This window comes from Centroberyx affinis, unplaced genomic scaffold (assembly GCF_046629955.1).
Source record: "Centroberyx affinis isolate AG114_WGS23_722 - 3 ecotype Tasmania unplaced genomic scaffold, CSIRO-AGI_Caff_v1 ptg001263l_1, whole genome shotgun sequence".
In the NCBI taxonomy this organism is placed as follows: Eukaryota; Metazoa; Chordata; class Actinopteri; order Beryciformes; family Berycidae; genus Centroberyx; species Centroberyx affinis.
The window spans coordinates 70,679-94,561 of record NW_027279774.1 but is presented as its reverse complement, the minus strand read 5'-3'; the positions used below and the strand labels follow the sequence as shown (position 1 = coordinate 94,561).

At 44.3% G+C, this 23,883-nt stretch overlaps 1 protein-coding gene across 1 annotated transcript in view; it reads left to right on the top strand.

The window, feature by feature from the left end:
• Positions 1-3,182: 3,182 nt before the first annotated feature.
• The window catches only part of carmil2 (capping protein regulator and myosin 1 linker 2), a gene marked incomplete at its 5' end in the record, with an annotated part of 29,893 nt that continues 9,192 nt past the window's right edge, over positions 3,183-23,883 (top strand). The window contains 5 exons of the mRNA XM_071525084.1: positions 3,183-3,784; positions 11,695-11,798; positions 15,781-16,762; positions 21,493-21,597; positions 22,388-22,424. Of these exons, the coding sequence (XP_071381185.1) occupies positions 3,183-3,784; positions 11,695-11,798; positions 15,781-16,762; positions 21,493-21,597; positions 22,388-22,424 (1,830 nt within the window). The remainder of the gene's footprint in view (positions 3,785-11,694; positions 11,799-15,780; positions 16,763-21,492; positions 21,598-22,387; positions 22,425-23,883) is intronic.

The following is a 23,883-nucleotide window of genomic DNA, read 5'->3' as shown; positions in this document are numbered from 1 at the left end:
TTCACTTAGATTCCAGGTGACATCTGATAGTTTTAGTTTCTTTCTTTATTAAGCCTCTGTTTGTTTTTATTTTGTTAACATCCAGTCTAAGTTTAGTATTTTGACAGGCCGAAGCAGAATCTGCCTGGTTCATGCTTTTGTGAGTTGTGATGCCATTAGGTATAAAGTCTAAAGTTGCTCTGTAAAGAAATTCATTCAAACAGTCATTGTGGGGCCATAAAGTCTCCCATTCATTGTCTGAGTTTGACTCCTACTGTAGTTCTCTGGTGTCTGGCTTTGGGAGAAAGTTTTTCATGGTCACAAATATTGATTTCATGTTCCTTGGCCATAAAAATAATGTATAGCCTATCTATTCTTAGACTGAATGGAATTCCCTTTATATCTATCTTAACAAGCATACTGTCCCACACCTTCAGTCCCAAGCTAAGTCATTTTATGCCATGTTAAACCATTCTATACTGTATTAGGGTTTGAATGATATGGGTTTTTGAAAGCCTATGCTAATATTTTTGTATTGAATCTGCTGATAACCCATATTTTGTGCCAATATTCAGTGTTAATCCACCACACCTATTCAATGATAGAGAAACTCTGGGAGACATTACTGCGTTTAAATGAAGAAATTATTTTTACAAAGAACATTATAAAACAATTTCAGCCTTTTCAGTCTGTTTCTATGTAGCTGTGGTTAGAGAGGTGGATAATCAGTTCAGGTTAAGGTCTTCCCACAGACAACCAGTGTAGTATTAATCAGTTCTACAAAAAATATGATATCAATCCAACTGCATCAAATTCATGATATCAGAGGTGAACCACACTGACTGGACCAGATCCCATTTTTAGTACAAGGCTAATATCGGCAAACTGATTAACCCAGGGATAAGAAAAAACTGTTTTGTGTGATAAATCGTTCTTTGCAATGCTAAGCTATCCTGTTCCATGCTAAGCTATGTTGTTCCATGCTAAACCGTCCTGCGGCATGCTAAAACGTTCCCTACCATGCTAAACTGTACTGTGCCACGCTGAACCATTCTGTACCATGTCACGCTAAACTGTTCTGTGCCATGCTAAACCATTCCATGCCATGTTAAATTGTTCTGTGCCGTGCTAAACTATTCTGTACCGTGCTAAACTGTTCTATACCATGCTAAACTGTTCTTTACCATGGTAAACCGTTCTGTGCCATAACCATTCCATAACATGCTAAACCGTTCTGTCCCATACTTAACCGTTTCGTACCATGCTAAACCATTGTACCAAGCTTAGCCTAGTACCATGCTAAACCGTCCTGTACCATGTTAACCCGTTCTGTACCATGCTAAACCGTCCTGTACCATGTTAACCCGTCCTGTACCATGCTAAACCGTCCTGTACCATGTTAACCCGTCCTGTGCCATGCTAAACCGTTCTGTGCCATGCTAAACCGTCCTGTACCTTGTTAACCTGTTCTGTGCCATGCTAAACCGTCCTGTACCATCTTAACCCGTCCTGTGCCATGCTAAACCGTCCTGTACCATCTTAACCCGTCCTGTCCCATGCTAAACCGTCCTGTACCATGCTAAACCATCCTGTACCATGTTATCCCGTCCTGTACCATGCTAAACCGTCCTGTACCATGCTAACCCGTCCTGTACCATGTTAACCCGTCCTGTACCATGCTAAACCGTCCTGTACCATGCTAACCCATCCTGTACCATGCTAACCCGTTCCATACCATGCCACGGCCCTCCTGCCAGACGCAGCAGTGTTTGGCTAATTGGAGCATGGCCCGCTTACTCTCACACCAGTGACTTTCACCATGGGAGGGATGGGAGCAAGGTGGAGGAGGGGAGGATAAAAGGAGAGGAGGGGGGGCGGGTAGGGATGGGGGAAGGGGTAGCAGAGGGGGGGGGGTCAGGGGTTTCTGGGGGCGGGCAACTCTCAGCCAGTATACAACCCCCCCCTCCTTTTGTTTGATAGCTATCTCTCTCCTCTCTCTTGATAAGTGTCATTTGCTTTTTAAGTTTATACCATCAAACCGTATTAAGATAATGCATCATTAGCACATAATCATCAGTATCTAATAACTATGAATTACTTGGTCTGAAAACATGAAAAACTATGTAATAGTACGTAATCACTAATATCAATAATAATTATTTAGCATGACAACATGTACTATCCAATAGTTCATCCAAATCATCCAAAAGCTGCTAAGCACATATAAGACACTGTAGTAAATAGCGTGTGTGTGTGTGTGTGTGTGTGTGTGTGTGTTTCTTCTCATACGCTCTCTCCACCACTCTATCATCTACTGTAACTACGTCTTTTTCCCTCCTTTCCTTTTTTGTCCCTCCCTATTATAATACTCTCTCTCTTTTCTATACACCCGGAAAAAAGCAGGGTTTTTCAAGGGAACTTTGGTTGGGGTCGTGGCTCTATATAGAACAAATAAAGAGTCAAAGAACCCTATGATTTATTAAAATGATTTAAAACACGGTCAATCAGAACAAAGACCCCGGGATGGTTCTCAAAGTTGTTCATACGTTCTTTAAGCGTTCTTTGAGTGTTTTTCCCTGAGAATTGTATTCCTGTCAGGGTGGAAAAGCCTCAGAAACAGCATCACGGGACACTAAAACTCTCCACTGAAACCCTGCATAGTGATGATACACCAGCAAACACACATACCCGTTTTTGCTCAGAGTGTACATGTGTTCACTCCGGCTGGTATTCTCTGTGCAGTAGAGTGTGGCTGCAGCATCCATCTGCTGCTCTGCTCCATCTCTATTATTTTCCCTCTGCATCTCTCTGCTTAACATGATGTTTCTCTCTCTCTCCTGCTCCTCTGACTTCCCCCCCTTTTGTCTTCCCCTCTTTCCTTCCTTAATTTGGTTTTCTCTCCTCCTCCCCCCTCTCTCTCTACCCTCCTGTATTCCTCGGCTCCTCCTCCTCCTCCTGCCTTTCTCCCCCTTTTCCCCTCTCCAATCTCCCCCCTCTCTCCGTCTTCTATACACTGCCCTAGATATACATGCATACATTCCAGCGAGTAGCATGCTCACTGCGTGGGCTGGATTCCCCCCCCTCTTTCCTTCCCTCCCTCCCTCCATCCTCTCTCTCTCTCTCTCTCTCTCTCTCTTTGATCGTCTCTCTTTGTCTCTCTCTCATCATCAGTCATTCTCTCTCTCTCTCTCTCTCTATCTCAGGTCTCTTGGACGTAGACTGGGAACAGCAGAGGGAGAGAGAGAGGGGAGGAGGCGATCTCTCCGGAGAGGAGGGAGGAGGAGGAGGAGGAGGAGGAGGAGGAGGAGGAGGAAGGCGCGCGAGCTCCGGTGGGCGTGGCCGCCCCCGGTCGCCGACGGCAACCCCCCTGTCAGTCACGGCCTCGAGCCCCTCCCCTTCCCCCTCCCCCTCCCCCTCCCCCTCGCCCTCCCCGTCCCCGTCCCCGTCCCCCTCCCCCTCGGGACGGAGGAGGCGGAGGGAGGGGGGGGGGGCGGATGCTGCAGCGGCGGCGGCAGCAGCAGTACCAGGAGCGAGAGGAGCATCGTTCATTCCTCCTCCCGCTCTCCCCCTCCTGCACGCCTCCGCTCGCGCTCCAGAGGAGGAGGCCGCCGGCCACGGAGGCTTACCCAGACGAGAGGCTCCGTTCCCCGGCCGCGGCCCCAGCCCAGGCCCCCTCCCCGGCTCCGGCTCCCCGGCTTCCCCCATGGAGCTCCTACCCACCCAGGGACAGACGCTAAGGCACTACACCGCCTCCCGACCGCGGCCGCGACGCACACACACACAGCCCCCCTCCTCCAGGCCTCAGGTAAGAACGCACACACACACGCACTCACACACACACACACACACACACACACACACCATCGAACATACCCACACACATTCACACACATACTGACATACGATCAAGCGTGCACACATAAACACGCAGAAATGATCAAATGTTTTGCATCCGCACCCGTACCCACACACACACACACACACACACACACACACACACACACACGCATAAATATGCAGAAATTATCCAGCATTTGCATACGTTAAAGAGGCACCATGTAAATACCCACAAAAATGCATGCGCTGTATGCAACTACAAATACAAATATGTACACACACACACACACACACACACATCCATCATATGCACTCACAGCTGTGGTAAAAGGTAAAAAGGCAGGATGAGGGGGGTAAGAAAAAAAAGGAGAGGCAACCGCTGAGGTAGAAAGAGGAGAGAGACGGATGGAGGGAAGGGTGGATGGGGAAGGAAGCTCATTTGCACGGCTACAGAGGAATCCCCCGAGGAGGAAAAGACGGAGAAAATAAAAACAACAACAGCACGACAGGGAAGAAATGGGGGGGGAGAAGCGGAGAGAGGACGAGAGAGAGGGATGGAGGGATGGAGGGATGGAGGATATACTGCTCATACAGCGGGGGTTCTCAGGTTAATGCAGCAAGTACACATAGTACATTTCTATCTATCTGTCTCTCTATCTATCTATCTATCTATCTATCTGCATCTCTGTATTTTCTCCACCATCCACCTTTCCCCATTTCTCTCTAGTCCTCTCTCTCTCTTTCCCTCTCTTTCCCTATGTCTCTCCATCTTCTCTCCTCTCTCTCTCTCTCTCTCTCTCTCCCTCTCTCTCTCTCTCTCTCATCATTTCCATGATGCTGGAGTCATAATGGTAGCCATCTTTCTCTCTTTGCATTCCCTGGATCCACAGAGTCGTGCTGTGTGTTTATTCTGTATTTTTCCGTGTGTGTGTGTGTGTGTATTAATTTTGCACCCTACCAGGTGACGTTTTATGGTGTGTGTGTGTGTGTGTGTGTGTGTGTGTGTGTGTGTGTGCGCGCACGTACTTTGGGAGTGGTGTTTCCTCGGTTGTCCCCAGTGATGATAATTTCTCTCTCTTTCCTTCTCTATCATATTCTGTCTCTCTCTCTCTATTTCTCTCTCTCTCTCTACCTCTCTCTCTCTGCCACTCTGTGTCTCTCTCTCTCTCTCTCTCTCCTGGGAATGCTCTTGCAAACTCAATTATTCATGTTTTCACATCAACGGGGGTCTCTCTCTCTCTCTCCTGTCAGTGTTTAAAAAGAAAGGAGGATTCCTCTTCATCTGTGAATGGGGACCTAGGGTGTATGTGTGTGTGTGTGTGTGTGTGTGTGTGTGTGTATTATGTGTATTGTGTGTGTGGAGATGTAGCCCTTCAAGGTTTGAAGCGTTGATGTGAACAACCACATAATGTGGTTTTTGGGACATTTATTGTTTGCGTGTGTGTGTGTGTGTGTGCGTGTGTGTGTGTGTGTGTGTGTGTGGTGCCAGCCATTCCTAGATGATGTGCAGTCTGGGTTGTGATTAAGCAGCCTTGTCAGTGATGTTATTACCCAGTGATTGATGTCCTTACTGCAGGGTCCTCAGTAATAAAGTGTTGGATTGGTGTAGGCCAGAGTGATTTCAGAGGACATTAGCATATAGAGGCTCTGGTTACTGTGTCACAGTAAACTGACTTGTCTTTAGCCCTAGTCTCTACTCCAAAACATAGAATAAACCGAACAGTTGGTTTTTGGCTTTGTTAGCTAGCTAAATAGCCAGGAGGCTAATTTGGCAAGGTTTAATGTTTATGTCAACACAACCACCAGCCACTGCTAATGCTAGCTACTAGCTACGTAATGCTAGCTATGATGTGCGATGATGGTTGAGTGATGGTTAGCTGACCAGATACACTATGAAACCAAACCTCTTAATTTTATCCCTGAAATGTCCTTAATTTCTCGTTACATTAACATGAACTATCCATTAAAAATAACATAGGCTAGCTTTAAAAAAGTAAGGTTAGTATCATGGGTTTTTAAGGAATTTATTCATGGCTTGGTTAATGCTGACACTAGAAATGAAAGCTTTTGTTGGCCTTTTGTGCATGGTTTATAGGGTTATTAATGAGTTATTCATGGAAAGTTCCTGTCTCCCTGAATTTTAGGGGACTGCCCATTGTTCCGACAGCCCATTATTCCAAAACCCCAATAGTCCAAAAAATGCCCACCCATTGGACCTGAAAGCCCATTTGTTCGACAGCCTGTTATCCCGGAGGTGGTTGGGTTGAGGCATGGGGTCACTGAGGTTAGGGTTAGAGCAAGCTTACAGTCAAGGCTGTCAGAAGCCACGGTTGTGGATGGAGCCAGGCTTGGAGTTTTCGGACTATTGTGGTTTCGAAATAATGGGCCGTCAGAACAATGGCACGGCACCGAATTTTACATTAAATTAGAAAGTAAGCAGTCAAACATTAAGGAGTGTTTAACGGGGTTTTGATGGGGTCTCATCCATTAATAACTCCCTTAACTCGTTTTAAGGAGGGGGTTAGAGGCTAGCTAACAAGCTGATATTATCTAAACACAACCTGTCAGATGTATCGGTGATGAAATGATCAGTCTCAAATCAAAAATAGCAGAGAAATTAACCATGTCTGTTCCATACCGTTGAGACCACCAAGTTGTAAGTCTAGATATTCAATCAATTTGTTTTCAGCTGTTGTTGCTAAGAGCTCATGTGGACTTCCAATATGGCCGCCAGAAGGCGTGTTACATCAACAGAAAGCCCCCTATCCTCTATAGAAAGATTTCGGTATTTCAGCATTGCTTGAATGCAAAATTTAGAACACAAAGACCAATTAAAACAAGGGGAATGATGCAGAGATCAATTGTTTTCTAAATTTTCCATAAAGCTAAAGGAGATGAATGTCTAAAAAGGGGGATGTCAGCCCGTTTCATTCTCCCACTCACTGCAACCAGTGCAGAGTTTAACGCTTCACAGATATTTGCAGATTCATGGGTGCTACACTCAGAAAAAGCAGGGCTCTTCAAGTGTTCTTGGGTTAGGGAGGTGGTTATAGAACCATAATGACTCAAACAAACAGCAACAGCAACTAAAAAAATAAAGAACCCAAGAAAGAAGAAAATGGTTCTTTAGGCTTGTGACATAACAGCAGAACCCTTTACCAGAAATTATCCCAATTAGACAATGTGTAAGAATGACTATTCCAATCAGAGTTTTCATTATCTCCCCACATACACTGTAGACAGTTCTACAATTCAATACTAAATCAACAACAAAAATGTAACTATGGCGGTACCTGGGACTAAAACTTCTCAAATGTTGGACCGTGGTCTAATGTGAGTCTAGTTGGGGTCCATGACCTGGAAATGTTTGAGAAACCCTGCTGTAAGGAACCACTAAACCTTTCTAAACGGGTTCTTTACATTTCTGCTGTGGTACAAGGCTAAAGTCCCATTTTCTGCTGCTATATATGCCCCTCCACACTGAAAACGTTTAGTTTTCTTATTCAAATAGGGCGCCTGGTTTTCCATTCTTATCCTGCCTTTAAGGGACAATGGGAAACATGTTTTACACTAAAAGCACATAAAGTCCATATACATTGTGGTACTTCAGGGCAAAAGGGACCATGGCTGGAGTGTCCTTTGGGCCCGATCTAGCCAAGTGATTGTTGTTAGAATGGATAAAGTGCAGGGGCAGAGCTGGAACTCTCTCCATTCCAAAACACTTCTCTTGGACTATACTAACGTCAGCATTTCTTGGTCTTGTGGCCTGGACCAGAACAGACTCACAGGTTGGAACTTACACACGGTGGTGCAGTGCCATTGTTACGCTGGATTTACACCCTGATCGATCCGCATTGTTACCATTATGTACCATTGTGTGATGGGTTGGAGACTCTAAATTGCACGCAGCTATGAATATCAGTGTCTGTCTATCTGCGTTAGTTCTGTGATGGACTGGAGAGCCGTCCAGGGTGTCTTCCTGCCTTCCATCCAGTGCACGCAGGAATAGACTCCAGCCTCCTGCTACCCTGAAAGGTAATAAGCAGGTAGGGAGAGGAAATGTCCTGCTCACTACTGCTCAGTCGAAGAGGGAGGGGTTCACTCGTGGTGACAGGGAGACTCAATCACAGGGTATCAAAGGTCCAGGTAAACACATTAACCTGAGTGAGACCTTAACAGGAGTATGACCAATATCTGGGTCACTCTGTAAATGTAGCTCTACCTATTGTATATCTGTCCTAAATGTTAGCTGTGTGTGTGTGTGTGTGTGTGGGCAGTCAGGCAGAGTAAATGTAACTCTGATCAGTGATGTTCAAGAGGAAAGACAGCTCTGCCCCTTAGTAACAAGTGTATGTGTGTGTGTGTGTGTGTGTGTGTGTATGTGAGAGAGAGAGAAAGAGAGAGAGAGAGAGAGAGAGAAAGAGAGCAAAAGAGAGGGGGAGAGAGAGAGAGAGTCTGTGTGCCAATAATCATGTGTGACAAAGTGCCATGTTGGCACGTAGAGCATAGAGACAGGTGGCTATAAAGGGGGTGGCAGAGAGAGAGAAGCACATTATTGTCTCTGTATGGAAGAGAACGATAGAAAGAGAAGAACGATAGAGACAAGGACACAGAGAGAAGCCAGTGCTGGACTCTTGACGGTGGGAAGTGTAGTGGGGGAGAGGCTAGAAACGGGCTGTGGATCCGTTTAAACCCAGGAGGAATGCATGCAGTTGGGATTAAATCATTTTCCATCCTGCACTGTGTAATTTCAGTCATGCACCACTAGGTGGCTGGCATACCGCTACTGTCCTGCCACTAAATGTGACTGTCCTGCCACTAAATGCGACTGTCCTGCCACCTTTCCTTCGCTCCCTCAGAAGCACAAACTGTTGGGCACATCTCCACATGTCTCAAAGACATCAGTGCTTGGATGTCTGTGTACCACCTCAAGCTCAATCTTGACAAGGTGGAGCTACTCTTTCTCCCAGGGAAAGATTGCCCTCTCACAGACCTCTCCATCTCCACTGAGAACGCCACTGTGTTGCTGTCTCAGACTGCCAAGAACCTCGGGATGATCCTGGACGACCAGCTGTCCTGCTCTGCCTACACTGCAGCGACAACCCGCTCCTGTAGGTTCCTCCCTCTACAATATCCACAAAATTCGCCTGTTCCTTACCTGGTCCAGGCTCTTGTCATCTTCCGCCTGGACTACTGCAGCGTTCTTCTGGCCGGCTGACCCTCTGCCATCAGATCTTTACAGCGCGTTCAGAACTCTGGTGTTCAACCAACCAAAATTCTCTCACGTCACTCCCCTCTTCCGGTCGCTTCACTGGCTTCCCATCTCTGCATGCATCAAATTTAAGACACTGGTACTCGCCTACAGAGCAGTACTGCCTATCTGCAATCTCTGGTCAGGTTCCAAGCGCCTCACCTCGCTCCTTCCACTCCTCCACCCTCAAAGGTCGCCTCGCCCCTCCATATCTACGTGGGCTCAGAAGTCGCTCATCCCGGTCGCGACTCTTCTCATCCCTGGCGCCACAATGGTGGAACGAGCTCCGCCCCCTTCTGTCAGAACGGCCGAAACACTGCCCATCTTTCGGCGGAGACTAAAGACACATCTCTTCCGGTTACACCTGGATCCCTCTTGAATTAACCTATCGTGTAACAATCTTCTTCCCCTTCTTAAAAAAATCAAAAAGATTCAACGAATGCTACTTATTCCTATTAAAAGCCTTAGCTGATGAAGACTGTGATATACAGTTGGTTTCACTACTGTTGACAAAATGCACCTATTGTAAGTCGCTTTGGACAAAAGCGTCTGCTAAATGACGTAATGTAATGTAAATGTGACTGTCCTGCTACTGTCCTGCCACTAAATGTGACTGTCCTGCCACTAAATGTGACTGCCCTACTACTGTCCTGCCACGAAATGTGACTCTTCTTGCTGTCCTGCCACTAAATGTTAGTCCGCTTGCTGTCCTGCCACTAAATGTGATGGTCTTGCTACTGTCCTGCCACTAAATGTGACTCCTCCTGCTGTCCTGCCACTAAATGTGACCATCTTCCTTTAAAGGGTTAGAAAAAGACTTGGTAGCCAAGCTGTAGTAATAACAATTGCAACTATAATATATGTGAGATTATGCAGAGTGGTCTTGACCCAGTTAGAATACTGCTTACACATGACAACTGTCCTGAACGGGAGCTACTTATTGCTTAGTCCACAGCAGCACTTCTTCCAGGTCCCTTTTAAACTTCACAGCCTGCATCTGCATTGAGCCTGCAGTTGCACAGAGCATCCTAAACAGCAAATTAGCTGAGTTGCATGGAGCGGATGGTTATGTCTGAATACAGTAAAACTCTATATTGACTGTTTTTTAATTTATCTAATCCTGCAAGCGACTGGTACACTTTTCAGGTCGTTTTAACAGGGTGGGAAATAAACATCAGATAGTTTGCTTTCTGCTTCTCTACTCTCAATTTCACAGCATCTGCGCTACTCTCCAGAGAATGTATGGTTTACAGAGGGCATTTTGAGGGGAGATCAAGGGGAATGGCATGCCACTAGCTTGCTAGCCCCTGGTTTATATTACTTAGTCTGGGCTACTGCCAGACTCCTCACCGGGCAGAATGTGGACGATGACAGCTAGGTCTGCCCAGGGCCACAGATCGAGTTTTTGGCCGGGCTGGAGCAGTTTTTGAAGTGTGATGAAGGATGGGAGAACTTATTGAACCGATCATCCGACTTTTAAACCACAAACGAGATTGACCGCAAAACAATGTCCAATGGACAACGGATTTTTCGAAGGTGAAGGCAAGCGTTAGATAAAAATACTCTACCGCTGTCCTCCGTGACATCACTATGGGGAGATATAAAGACAAGGAATCACCAGTTACTTAGCAACAGCCGCGGAGCAGGACCGTGGAGCCAACATGGCTGCTGCAGAAAAACGGGCACTGATTCCACCTAAAGGAATATTTGAACCCAAAGATACCATGTAGTGTTTTTTTGGGATGTTCTAGTTGCACAAGGATGCTGTTAGAGCTCCAGAATAGGTTTCAATAAGCTCATCTTTGCATGAATGTCCAAGTGTACAATAGAGTTTGCATACAATATACACTGAATGTGTCTTAATGTGGGTATAACGAGTATATGCACACATTTTTTTTTTTTTCATTCCCGTTGATGAAGTGGAGTGATGCGAGAGGCCGCTCCCCGATTGGCTGAGCAGCGCTGAACGATGTATAATCCCGTTCTCCATGCCGCGTGGACCCAGCGGCCTCATTTGCATACGGTTGCCACGGCAGCGAGGGGCCGCAGCCGATAGGTCGCTTTTCCTCCAACACGGCGGAACCGCACTCGCCTGGTGTGTTGTGTATGTGGGAGACAGAGAGAGAGAGAGGGAGAGAGAGTGAGAGTGAGAGAGAAATAGTGTAATGTTTTTCCATGCATTTGATAGATGGAGTAATCAATAAGCATTACACAGGATTTACTGAGCGTTAATCTTGATTAATTAACATTGTGGAGTTGGATGGAAGTGTGTGTGTGTGTGTGCGTGTAAATGTGGTATGGTAATGTTTTCCCAAGGGACCAGAGATGCAGATGTGACCACACACACACACACACAAATGAGTGTGTACACAAATCAGTGCATTCTTGGCTTGCAGTGAACTTCAATAATAGTGTGAGCATAAACCTTCCAAAGAACAACTATTATCCTGTTTGTGATTTGTGTGTGTTGATTTCCAACGGAGAACCGCCACAGTAAATACTCACCACACAACGTATTTATTCTTCCGTTTCACTCACAAACAGAATGGGTGGGTAGTGTTTGCCGCTGATGTTTTCTCCCCTTCTTTTTTCCCTCTTTTCCCTCTTTCCTGTCCTTTTCGCCGCAGGAGCCAGTGTCAGAGACAGAGAATGAGACCGATGAGGGGATGGGCAGAGTGGATGAAGGAGTAGAGGAGTTCTTCACCAAGAAAATCATCCCCGATTATGCACTGTGAGTTAACGCACGCGCGCACACACACACACACACACACACACACAATCTCTCTCCTTCTCTTTCCTTCTTTCTGTCTTTGTCTCAAGTATGCACATGCTCATACTTGCAAACACTCAAGCGTTCATTAGCATATCTCTGTCTCACACAAACACACAAACAGAGAAAAATTGACACACACACACACACACACACACTGACCATGTGGACTCATGCACAAACCGAGCCTACAAACTATTTTGGTTGCTTATTAAGAACATTTTCACCAACATCCATATTTTCTAATTATAAAATTGCCTATATGCACACCTTGTTTTATTGTTTTGTTTGGTTTCTGAAGCTCTGACTACACACACAGTAATTATCCGATGAATGAACAGAGGGCTTATTCAAACAAGAAGGCCAGAACTCCCAAATGTACCAAAATTGGAAGAACATGCGTGTGAATGGGGGGTCAGATGTAAGCCTGGTAGATGTATTATCTGAGTAGATTGCATGCTAAATGTTATGTACTGTTTGACAACCCCTGTGTCCCTATAGTGTAACACCATACACACACACACATTGCCTGTCTGAATTCTGTTAAGTACCTGCCTCAACAAGAGGTGTCAGCACACTGAATACAACATCATTTAGAAGGCAATATTTTCCAAGATATTATGCTTTTTTTCAGGCTTATGAGTAAAAAATGACCTACAATGCTTCGCGACTGCATGACATTAAGACATATATCAGCCTTCAGTTTGGGTTGAATGACTGTATGCTGCAGTCGGTTAATGTACCGTTAGGACTGTGTGTGTACCGAACAGAATCCAGACACGGCAACACTGAACACACACACTCTCCTTTCCCTCTAGTCTTCCAGCAGCAGAGCAAAGTCAACACACTCCCTGTCCGCACCGCATAGAGCTGACATGTCTCACGGTGATTTTAACGTCACTTAAAGGAGTAGTTCACCCAAAAATGAAAATTCTGTCATCATCTCCTCCCCCTCATGCCAGTTGAAACACAGGTGAAGTTTGTCCATATAACACACAGGGAGGCTGCAGCACAACTCCATAGCAGCCTTCTCCAAAACAACTGAAGTCAGTGGGGACCAGTTCTTCAGAGTTCCAAAAAGACCTACAGTATATTTACACCATCATTTAGTGCAAATCTTAGCTACAGCTGATTGATTTGCAACAAATAATGGTGTACAGGTCTTTCTATTCACAGTGTGATTGGCTGTTTTTTGTTTTGGAGCTCTAACCCAAAACTTCAGTTGTTTTGGAGAAGGCTGCTACCAAGTTGTGCTGGCAGCCTCCCTGTGTGTTATATGGATTCTTGAGAGTTCCAAAAAGAGCAAAAAATGACCATAAAATGACTCCATACAGCTTGTGCAGCATAATCCAAGTCTCCTGAAGCCAAACGCTCGCACATTGAGCGGAAAAGACCTGTCATTACACCATTAGTGCAAATCTTCGAAATCTCTGAAAATGTTCACGATTGCGCGAGAACCCAGACCTCGCATGTTCGTGTGAATCTTCCCCACTTCCGTGTTTACACTGCTATGCATAGGTCTGTGGTTCAACTGGATAATGACAGAATTGTGATTTTTCGATGAAATATTCCTTTAAGAAAATCTTACAAAAGAGCGTAAACACAACAGCCTTGGAAATGGATAGACCATCTCCGGTCTACTGGAAGAAAGCACAGACAAAGCGGTCCATAATGGCAACAGTGGTGCAATGTTTTATGTCAGATTGGAAGTTATTTTGTAGTAGTTGTCATGGAAACCTCAGTGCCTGATGGTGAAACAGCCTATTTCTCAAAAAGGAGTTTGAAACTTTCATGTGTTATAGACACAGAGTCTATTTGAAACCATTTAGCAATAATCACCAAGAGAATAACGTTGTATGGTGGGTTAACATGGTAAATACTCCAGAACACAGTACTATGTCACATTCCAGAATTGCAAGAGCGCATGCAGTAATATTTGAGTCATCGTGGCTTGTCAGCAGATTGTATTGGAACTGCAATTGTTGTGAATCAGTCTGTATTCAGAACCCATCTTAAACGTCTATATTTGTTCCTCGGTTTTGCTAAACTGACTCTTAAGCATTGTTGGAACCTATAAAGAAGGAAAAGTCAGATATGCCAGAGCCACGAGCGCAAACTGGGGACAAAACTCTGAAGCCTGCAGCACAGTTTGTAGCGTAGTGATGTGAAGTCCATACCTTAGTTTTTGAAGCCAGTTTCAAATGTGTTCTACCTTGGCAATGACACCAAGTTAACTTTTGCCACTGCAGCATGCCCAATCGTCTTTATGCTAGCTTTATGCTAACTACCGCTAGCTGGTAAAGATATTGGTGGGTACAATTTAGGAACATTCATGCTAATTAGCAAACAGTAGGCTAACTGTGTGATTAGCAAAAACAAGACGGTCAGATTAACATTACAGTTTCTTTATTTATTTATTTCAAGTTACCCTACAGAATAAACTCTAGCAAAGTTAATGTTATTTGCTTAAACTGGTCCGAAAAACACATTTCCCAATCAAAATTTACTATGAGAACGCCCTCATAGCTAGTAAATACATATTAGCGTTGGTGTCACTGCCATGGTAGAATACATTTGAAACTCAGGCTTCAAAAACGAAGGTATGGACTTCCCATCCGCTACAACAAAAATTGTACTATAGGTTTAGAGTTTGTTTCCAAATAACGTGGCCATGACTCTGACGTATCTGACTTTTCCTTCTTTATAGGTTCCTTGGGCATGGCTAGCAACAAGCTTGTAGCTAGCTGTACCTCTTGGTTCAGTCTGACAAATGGCCGTTACTAAGTAGCTAGTGATTGTACAGTATGTATGTAAGTAGTATGCTGACTTTTACACTGTTGAACATCTCGCCATTGGGTGTTACGGACAACATTGTCAGTCGATACTACTAGAATAGTACCGGAGCGTATCTATGTTCCCAGGGTCCTATGTTCCCCATATTTATATGGCATATAATGGGAACATGACAAAGGGTCCTATGTGCCCCAGTTCTACATATGTGCTCTCCCAGGGTCCTATGTTCCCAGAGTCCTATGTTCCCAGGGTCCTATGTTTAACCCTAACCCTAACCCAACCCTAACCCTAACCCTAACTAACCATATTAAGCGAATACAGGGGGAACATCTTTTTCAGGTTCCCATTATGTGCTAGATAGAGCTGGGGAACATAGGACCCTTGTAACATAGGACCTTGGGAACATAGGACCCTGGTAACATAGGACCCTTTGTCATTTTCCCATTATGTGCCATATAAATCTGGGGAACATATGACCCTGGGAACATAGGAATGACTCCGAATAGTACTACTGCAATACTAGAGTCCTGGTTCTCAATGCACAGCTCACAAGCCACATGCGGCTTTCCAAAATCATTCGTAACTCTGTCAATACTTGATGCTTCAAAAAGTAGTGTAGTATAGCACAAAAAACACTTTCTCTATTACATTTACTTGGTGTCTTTCCAACAGCGTATAATGGCACTGCAAATCTTAGGGTGAGCAAAGAAATATAAAACTGCCATCTCAATAGCCCAAACCTTATTATCGGAAAAGAAGCCTAAACTTTACCAAATGTCTCTGTGAATTACTTGCTCTGTCTCATTAAATATTAAAGACAGCTTTTAATTCAGGCTATAATGTGAGGAGAAAAAAAGTGGTGGTTGACAGCGATGATGATGGACACCACTGGATGACTTGCTTCAGCCAAAATAGATCCAGTTGGGGAAAAGTGATCGCCAACTGCCCGTGTAAAGGCAGCATAGGGCAAACTGGCCAGAGTCTGTCTATAGGAACACTGCTGCACTATGTTTTTTGCTCTGTGTGCTGTTTGCATGCCTTTTCTAGTCGTGTACTTCTACTGAGCATGTCTGTTTGGTCCTGTAGTATTAGTCGTAGTACTGAGCGCCTCTTCTTGTCTGTTGCTCTTTCTGCTGTCTCCCTGCTGCAGAAAAGGCCGGTGGGAGGAGTCAAACCCTGCCCAAGCCACTCCCTCAGAGTCAAGCTCCACCCCCTCCGCCCTGACCCCCTTTTCCTCCTCGTCTGACAATATCACCTCCTCCTCCTCCACCACCGCCACCGTCACCCCTTCCTCCGTCCCGTCTAGTAACACATCCTTCGCGCCCGCTAATGTTACATCCCCTTCCTCATCCGTGACCCCCCCCACCATCACCTCCTCCACCTCCACCACCCCCACCCCCACCCCCACCACCACCACCACCACCACCACCACCGCCTCCGCACCTCCCTCCAAAAACATCAAGAAAAAGTTTGGCGACTTCTTCGCCTTCAAGAGGGCTCGCGCCGGCCGGGCCTCCAAGGCAGGAGGGGGAGAGGGAGGAGGAGGAGGAGGAGAGGGGGCGAAGGTCAAAAGGACCTCCATCGCGGACCTCATCCGACCCCTCCGCGAGGCCAAAGAGAGGGAGAGAGAGAGGGAGAGGGAGAGGGAGAAGGAGAGGGAGAAGGAGAGAGGGACAAGGTCAGTGGAGGATGTTAACGTTTCTAACGATGCCGCCGTCACAGAAGGAACCGCCGCCGCCGGGCCCCGTCTCCCAGGCGACCGGAGGGACAGGACGGCGCCCCCCGCCGCGGCGGTGGCCGCGACGACGCCTCCCAGTGAGGCCGCTCCCCCCTCCCCCACCGCCGCCCCCGACCTCGCGCCCGCCAACCCGGAAGAGGAGGAGGAGGAGGCGGCGGCGAGCTCGCTTCCGCCGCGGCCGGGCCACGCCCCCGGTCCCGTGGCCGCTCCTCCTCCTCCTCCTGCGATGATGTCACCGGCGGAGCAGGAGAACGAGAAGGCGACGGGAGGAGGGACGCCGCACGGAGAGAGGAGGCTGAAAGTCACCAAGAGGTCGCTGAGGGAGGGCAAGAGCCAGAGTCTCATACTGCTGACTGGATTAGAGCCTGAAGACAAGGATAACGCACATAGTAAGGTGAGTAATTGAATAACAGTATGCTGTACACACAGGCAATAAGGTAATCCAATAAGAGGGAGGGAAGGTCCCTGATGGGGATGAGGCCTGATGTTGTAGCAAACAACATAGCCAGCACACACCCAGCTAACAGTAGAACATGCACAGTTAGAGGAAAAATCCATCCTAAAAACTGTTTAAATAAACAGCTATTGGTGATGTACTTTGCATTTCTGGGTCCATTTTGTTGTTTGGTGTATTTTTCTTTTTCCTGTGGATAACAGGCTAAACGTAGACATTATGTCAAGATATTTCCAGTACAGCTACAATGAAGTTCAGCTATGTAAAACATCAATGGAAAACGTCAGGTTTTGGTTTCAGTCCTTCAGAATCAAGGAGCAAGAGCTTCTTTCTAGAGGGAGAAATCCATCGTAGAAGAGGAGAGAGACCAATTTCTCTACTGACAGTAGCCTCAATAGACCAGAATGCAATGCAGCTACAAGACGTAAGGGGTGACTCACTTTTTCTCGACTGGACACATTTAACCAGTGTGGGGTAAAGTTACTTTTGAAATGAACCAGTTACTTGCCCTAAATATTAACTAGTTACTTTACTAAGTTAGTCTTCATTCAGAGTATTTTAAGCATTTTAAAATCTGTCTTCTGGTGATGTCATCACTCAAATCATCACTGAGTACACAATCTACTGTAATCTAAAGAAAACATTCAACTTTCATTAATTTGTATACCACTGATATACGGTAAACTAAGATCACAGAGGCAGCCTGAATTGTTCATGTCTGGTCTCAAAATAAACAGCAAAAGCCATTCTGGGAAATGTAGTAAATCACTAACTGAAGTAGAAGTAGATGAGGCAGGTTGAGGGAAAGTGGGTACAGCAAAAAAAGTAAATTAAAACACTTCATCACAAAATAAATGATGAGATCTAACAGTGTAAAAGGAGCTGAGGGTGGATTTTTTCTTTAAGTACGGAAATATTCAGTCTCTCCTATTGCTGACAGGGCAGTACTGACAGTGCTGGTCTGTAGCTTGCTGCTGGTGTCTGTGCAGCACCATATTATACCACTACAGTTTATGGTGAATTCCAAGCAGTGGAGAATGAGAAAGAAAAGAGTAGGGTGACTTTTACTCCACTCAGAACCATCCAAAATGCATGGAGTGACAAATGAATCATTTTATGGCTTCTACTGAACCACAGAAGTTGAAAATGTTCAAATACCTGGTTTGTAAGGAGGTGAAAATATGCAAATATGGTTATTTTTAAAGGTCACTTTGGCCAGACAGCCCGGTCTCCTTTAGTCTGATGTCTAGATTAAAAAATGACCAGAAAATCTAGTCTTCTTTAGTCATAAATCTAGATTTAAACATGACCAGAAGATCGAGTCTCCTTTAGTCTTGAGTCTGGATTTAAACATGACCAGAAGATCGAGTCTCCTTTAGTCTTGAGTCTGGATTTAAACATGACCAGAAGATCGAGTCTCCTTTAGTCTTGAGTCTGGATTTTAAACATGACCAGAAGATCGAGTCTCCTTGAGTCTTGAGTCTGGATTTAAACATGACCAGAAGATCGAGTCTCCTTTAGTCTTGAGTCTGGATTTAAACATAACCAGAAGGCCCGGTCTCCTTTAGTCTTAAGTCTACATTTAAACATGACCAGAAGGCCCGGTCTCCTTTAGTCTTAAGTCTGGATTTAAACATGACCACAAGGCCCGGTCTCCTTTAGTCTTAAATCTAGATTTAAACATGACCAGAAGATCTAGTCTCCTTTAGTCTTAAGTCTGGATGTAAACATGACCAGAAGGCCAGGTCTCCTTTAGTCTTAAGTCTACATTTAAACGTGACCAGAAGGCCTGGTCTCCTTTAATCTTAAATCTAGATTTAAACATGGCCAGAAGATCTAGTCTCCTTTAGTCTTAAGCCTACATTTAAATGTGACCAGAAGGCCTGATGTCCTTTAGTCTTAAATCTAGATTTAAACATGACCAGAAGGCCTGATGTCCTTTAATCTGAAGTCTGGATTTAAACATGACCAGAAGGCCCAGTCTCCTTTAGTCTTAAGTCTAGATTTAAACGTGACCAGAAGGCCCGGTCTCCTTTAGTTTTAAGTCTGGATTTAAACATGACCAGAAGGCCCGGTCTCCTTTAGAAGGCCTGGTCTCCTTTAGTCTTAAATCTGGATGTAAACATGACCAGAAGGCCAGGTCTCCTTTAGTCTTAAGTCTACATTTAAACGTGACCAGAAGGCCTGGTCTCCTTTAATCTTAAATCTAGATTTAAACATGGCCAGAAGATCTAGTCTCCTTTAGTCTTAAGCCTACATTTAAATGTGACCAGAAGGCCTGATGTCCTTTAGTCTTAAGTCTAGATTTAAACATGACCAGAAGGCCTGATGTCCTTTAATCTGAAGTCTGGATTTAAACATGACCAGAAGGCCCAGTCTCCTTTAGTCTTAAGTCTAGATTTAAACGTGACCAGAAGGCCCGGTCTCCTTTAGTTTTAAGTCTGGATTTAAACATGACCAGAAGGCCCGGTCTCCTTTAGAAGGCCTGGTCTCCTTTAGTCTTAAATCTAGATTTAAACGTGACCAGAAGGCCTGATGTCCTTTAATCTGAAATCTGGATTTAAACATGACCAAAAGTCCCGGTCTCCTTTAGTCTTAAATTTGGATTTAAACATGACCAGAAGGCCCGGTCTCCTTTAGTCTTAAGTCTAGATTTAAACATGACCAGAAGGCCCGGTCTCCTTTAGTCTTAAGTCTGGATTTAAACATGACCAGAAGATCTAGTCTCCTTTAGTCTTAAGTGTAGATTTAAACATGATCAGAAGGCCCAGTCTCCTTTAGTCTTAGGTCTAGATTTAAACATGACCAGAAGTCCCGGCCTCCTTTAGTCTTAGGTCTAGATTTAAACATGAACAGAAGGCCCGGTCTCCTTTAGTCTTAAGTCTGGATTTAAACATGACCACAAGGCCCGGTCTCCTTTAGTCTTAAATCTAGATTTAAACATGACCAGAAGATCTAGTCTCCTTTAGTCTTAAGTCTGGATGTAAACATGACCAGAAGGCCAGGTCTCCTTTAGTCTTAAGTCTACATTTAAACGTGACCAGAAGGCCTGGTCTCCTTTAATCTTAAATCTAGATTTAAACATGGCCAGAAGATCTAGTCTCCTTTAGTCTTAAGCCTACATTTAAATGTGACCAGAAGGCCTGATGTCCTTTAGTCTTAAATCTAGATTTAAACATGACCAGAAGGCCTGATGTCCTTTAATCTGAAGTCTGGATTTAAACATGACCAGAAGGCCCAGTCTCCTTTAGTCTTAAGTCTAGATTTAAACGTGACCAGAAGGCCCGGTCTCCTTTAGTTTTAAGTCTGGATTTAAACATGACCAGAAGGCCCGGTCTCCTTTAGAAGGCCTGGTCTCCTTTAGTCTTAAATCTGGATGTAAACATGACCAGAAGGCCAGGTCTCCTTTAGTCTTAAGTCTACATTTAAACGTGACCAGAAGGCCTGGTCTCCTTTAATCTTAAATCTAGATTTAAACATGGCCAGAAGATCTAGTCTCCTTTAGTCTTAAGCCTACATTTAAATGTGACCAGAAGGCCTGATGTCCTTTAGTCTTAAGTCTAGATTTAAACATGACCAGAAGGCCTGATGTCCTTTAATCTGAAGTCTGGATTTAAACATGACCAGAAGGCCCAGTCTCCTTTAGTCTTAAGTCTAGATTTAAACGTGACCAGAAGGCCCGGTCTCCTTTAGTTTTAAGTCTGGATTTAAACATGACCAGAAGGCCCGGTCTCCTTTAGAAGGCCTGGTCTCCTTTAGTCTTAAATCTAGATTTAAACGTGACCAGAAGGCCTGATGTCCTTTAATCTGAAATCTGGATTTAAACATGACCAAAAGTCCCGGTCTCCTTTAGTCTTAAATTTGGATTTAAACATGACCAGAAGGCCCGGTCTCCTTTAGTCTTAAGTCTAGATTTAAACATGACCAGAAGGCCCGGTCTCCTTTAGTCTTAAGTCTGGATTTAAACATGACCAGAAGATCTAGTCTCCTTTAGTCTTAAGTGTAGATTTAAACATGATCAGAAGGCCCAGTCTCCTTTAGTCTTAGGTCTAGATTTAAACATGACCAGAAGTCCCGGCCTCCTTTAGTCTTAGGTCTAGATTTAAACATGAACAGAAGGCCCCTGTTCTATGCTTTAAAAGTGATCAGCAAAATCTTACAATCAATTGTGAAACTAGCAGGTAAGCACTGAAGTGACGCCAGAATTAGGGTGATGTGATTTCTTCTGTCAGCACCAGTTAAAATCCTGGCTGCTGCATTCTGTACAGGCTGGAGACACTGGAGGCTTTTGATTTAGGCAGCAATAAAGAGAGTTGCAGTCGTCTGGGTGAGAGGAAATAAAAGTCCAGATTGCTGAATGATGAAAACAGCTTCATTTTAGATAAGGTTCTTAACTGAACAAACACACTTTCTGTATCTGAACATCAAAATATTAGCTCAGCATCACACAGAGTTCCAATTTTACTGTCATTTTGATTTACATTTGTGGTATCATGGTCAAACTGTACTATTTTTTTTTTACAGTTCTGCAATAAAAAGTTCACTGCTGGTGCTTTTCTGTATCCCTTCTCTATTTGTGACTATGTGTGAATATTTGGGTACGTGTCTTAATATGTGTGTGTGCATGCACCTATACATATGCACTAAAATGTGTGTGTATATTCTTCCAGAAGCATGCATCAGAGAGCACATCTAGTTTTGAACAGAGGCTTCAGGTGATGCTGCACAGAATGGGTGTGGCCAAAACACCACCTGCTGACACCAAGACAAACCAGGTAGGGTGTGTGTGTGTGTGTGTGTGTGTGTGTGTGTGTAGATGCACACAATATATTTGATTGCATGCAATAGGGTTAGACAATATATGGGTTTGCGGATATTGTCCTTTTATTAGAAATACTCCACCTCTGATATGATGTATATGATGCAGTTTGATTACATATTTATTGTAGAATTGATCAATACTACACTGGTTGTCTATGGGAAGACCTTAACCTGAACTGAGTCTAATACAACACAGGTATCATCAGATACATGATCTAATAGTCAAAGTCCATGGAGCATAGTGCAGATTTAGACCTTGCATCAGATGTTAATGTGATACACAGCCTCCTATCTACAACATAATAGGCATAATGTACGATGTTAAATGGATATATTAAGCTGATACCCAAGCACAATAGCTGTGGATATCCCAATCTTATTAGTGGGAAGTTTTGGGAGGATTAACCTGAGCTTAACTCCGTCTTATCTGCCTGGCTGTAATTGAAAGGAAGTCTGAAAAGCACAGGCTTTATCTGTGTTTTAACACAGGTTCCTGGCCTTTAGTGGTGAAAAATCAGTATGTATTTAATGTATCAGCTGTTACGGTATTAAAAAGTGGTAATCCATGAGCTCCTCATTTTTTTGTCTCCATCTCCTGGTGCTCAGCCTCATTGCTGTGGTGTTTCTGCACTGCTCTTCCCAGAGATCAGCTGTCAATCAAACAGTGTGTCCAGCTTCAGTATTCTGTGTTGTCCTGATCAAATGTGTTTTAGTTTAATGCTGTTTCATCTGTCTTGTTTGTAGAATAAAGAGGAGGAGCTGAGGAAGGCCAACTCTGAGGGTAAGGCATCTGTGTCTATGTGTGTGTGTGTGGTGGTGGGGGAATGATGATGAGAGGTCAGGGGTCACAGTGTCAGCTCCTCTGGCTCTCCCTGCTGACTGTCTGTGGACACTGCAGCCATCCACTGGGTATACTGTAATACTGTTAGCCCGCTGACCTCTCCCTCTCTCTCTCTCTCTCTCTGATTTCCTGAAGTATGGGCTTTCTGGAGATACCAGCTGTTTATCTCACACAACGAAGATAAATATGTGTCCATGCTGCGTACACCCAGTGGTTTTAGTCTGTGACCTTCTCTGTCCCTGCAAAACGATCTGGATGTATCTTCTTCAATGCTCAGCAGTGGACGGACTATAAATAATGTCTGTCCAGGCCGCTGTGCTCAAGGGACATCATGTCTTCAACCCTTTGTCTACCGTTGAATGTGTTTTTATGATTATAGAACACTAGTAGCCAGTGGTGGAAGAAGTACTCTGATCCTTTACTTAAGTAAAAGTAGCAATACAGCAATGTAAAAATACTCCATTACAAGTAAAAGTCCTGCCTGAAAAATTCTACTTAAGTAAAAGTACATAAGTATTAGCAGCAAAATGTAGTTAAAGTATTAAAGTAAAAGTAGTGGTTTGGTCCCTCTGACTGATATTTTATTTTATATGACATCATTAGATTATTAATACTGAAGCATCAGTGTGTAAGCAGCATGTTACTGTTGTAGCTGCTGGAGGTGGAGCTAGTTTGAACTACTTTATATACAGTTAGCTAGTTTAGTCCAGTGGTTCCCAACCTAGGGGTCGGGCCCCTCCAAAGGGTCACCGGATAAATCTGAGGGGTCGTGAGATGATTAATGGGAGAGGAAAGAAGAAAAAACAAAGTTCTGATACACAAATCTGTTTTCAGTTTTTGGACTTTTTCTCTAATCTTTGATTTTTGCTGAAATATTGGATCATTTGAGCATTTATTGAAATGAAACCATGTGAGGTTTAGAGGGAAAAATCACTATTTGGTGGAGCTGTTAACAACTCATAGACATCTGAAATGTGACCCGACTACACACTGCTTTTTGTAAGACGTCAAAAGCCAAAAAGGTTGGAAACCACTGGTTTCATCTTTAACAATGTGTTGTATTTTAAAAGCTTGTTATATTATCCATTGTGTCAAATCTCCATCTGAAAAGTAACTAAAGCTGTCAAATAAATGTAGTGGAGTAGAAAGTACAATATTTCCCTCTGAAATGTAGTGGAGTGGAAGTATAAAGTAGCATCAAATGGAAATACTCAAGTAAAGTACAAGTATCTCAAAATTGTACTTAAGTACAGTACTTGAGTAAATGTACTTAGTTACTTTCCATCACTGCTAGTAGTGTATGCCTATGGTGTGAATGGGAGAGGTGGGGGGGTCACACAGATGGAAATACCTTCTGTTCAGAACTTCAGTCCACAGATTCTCTATAGGATTGAGGATC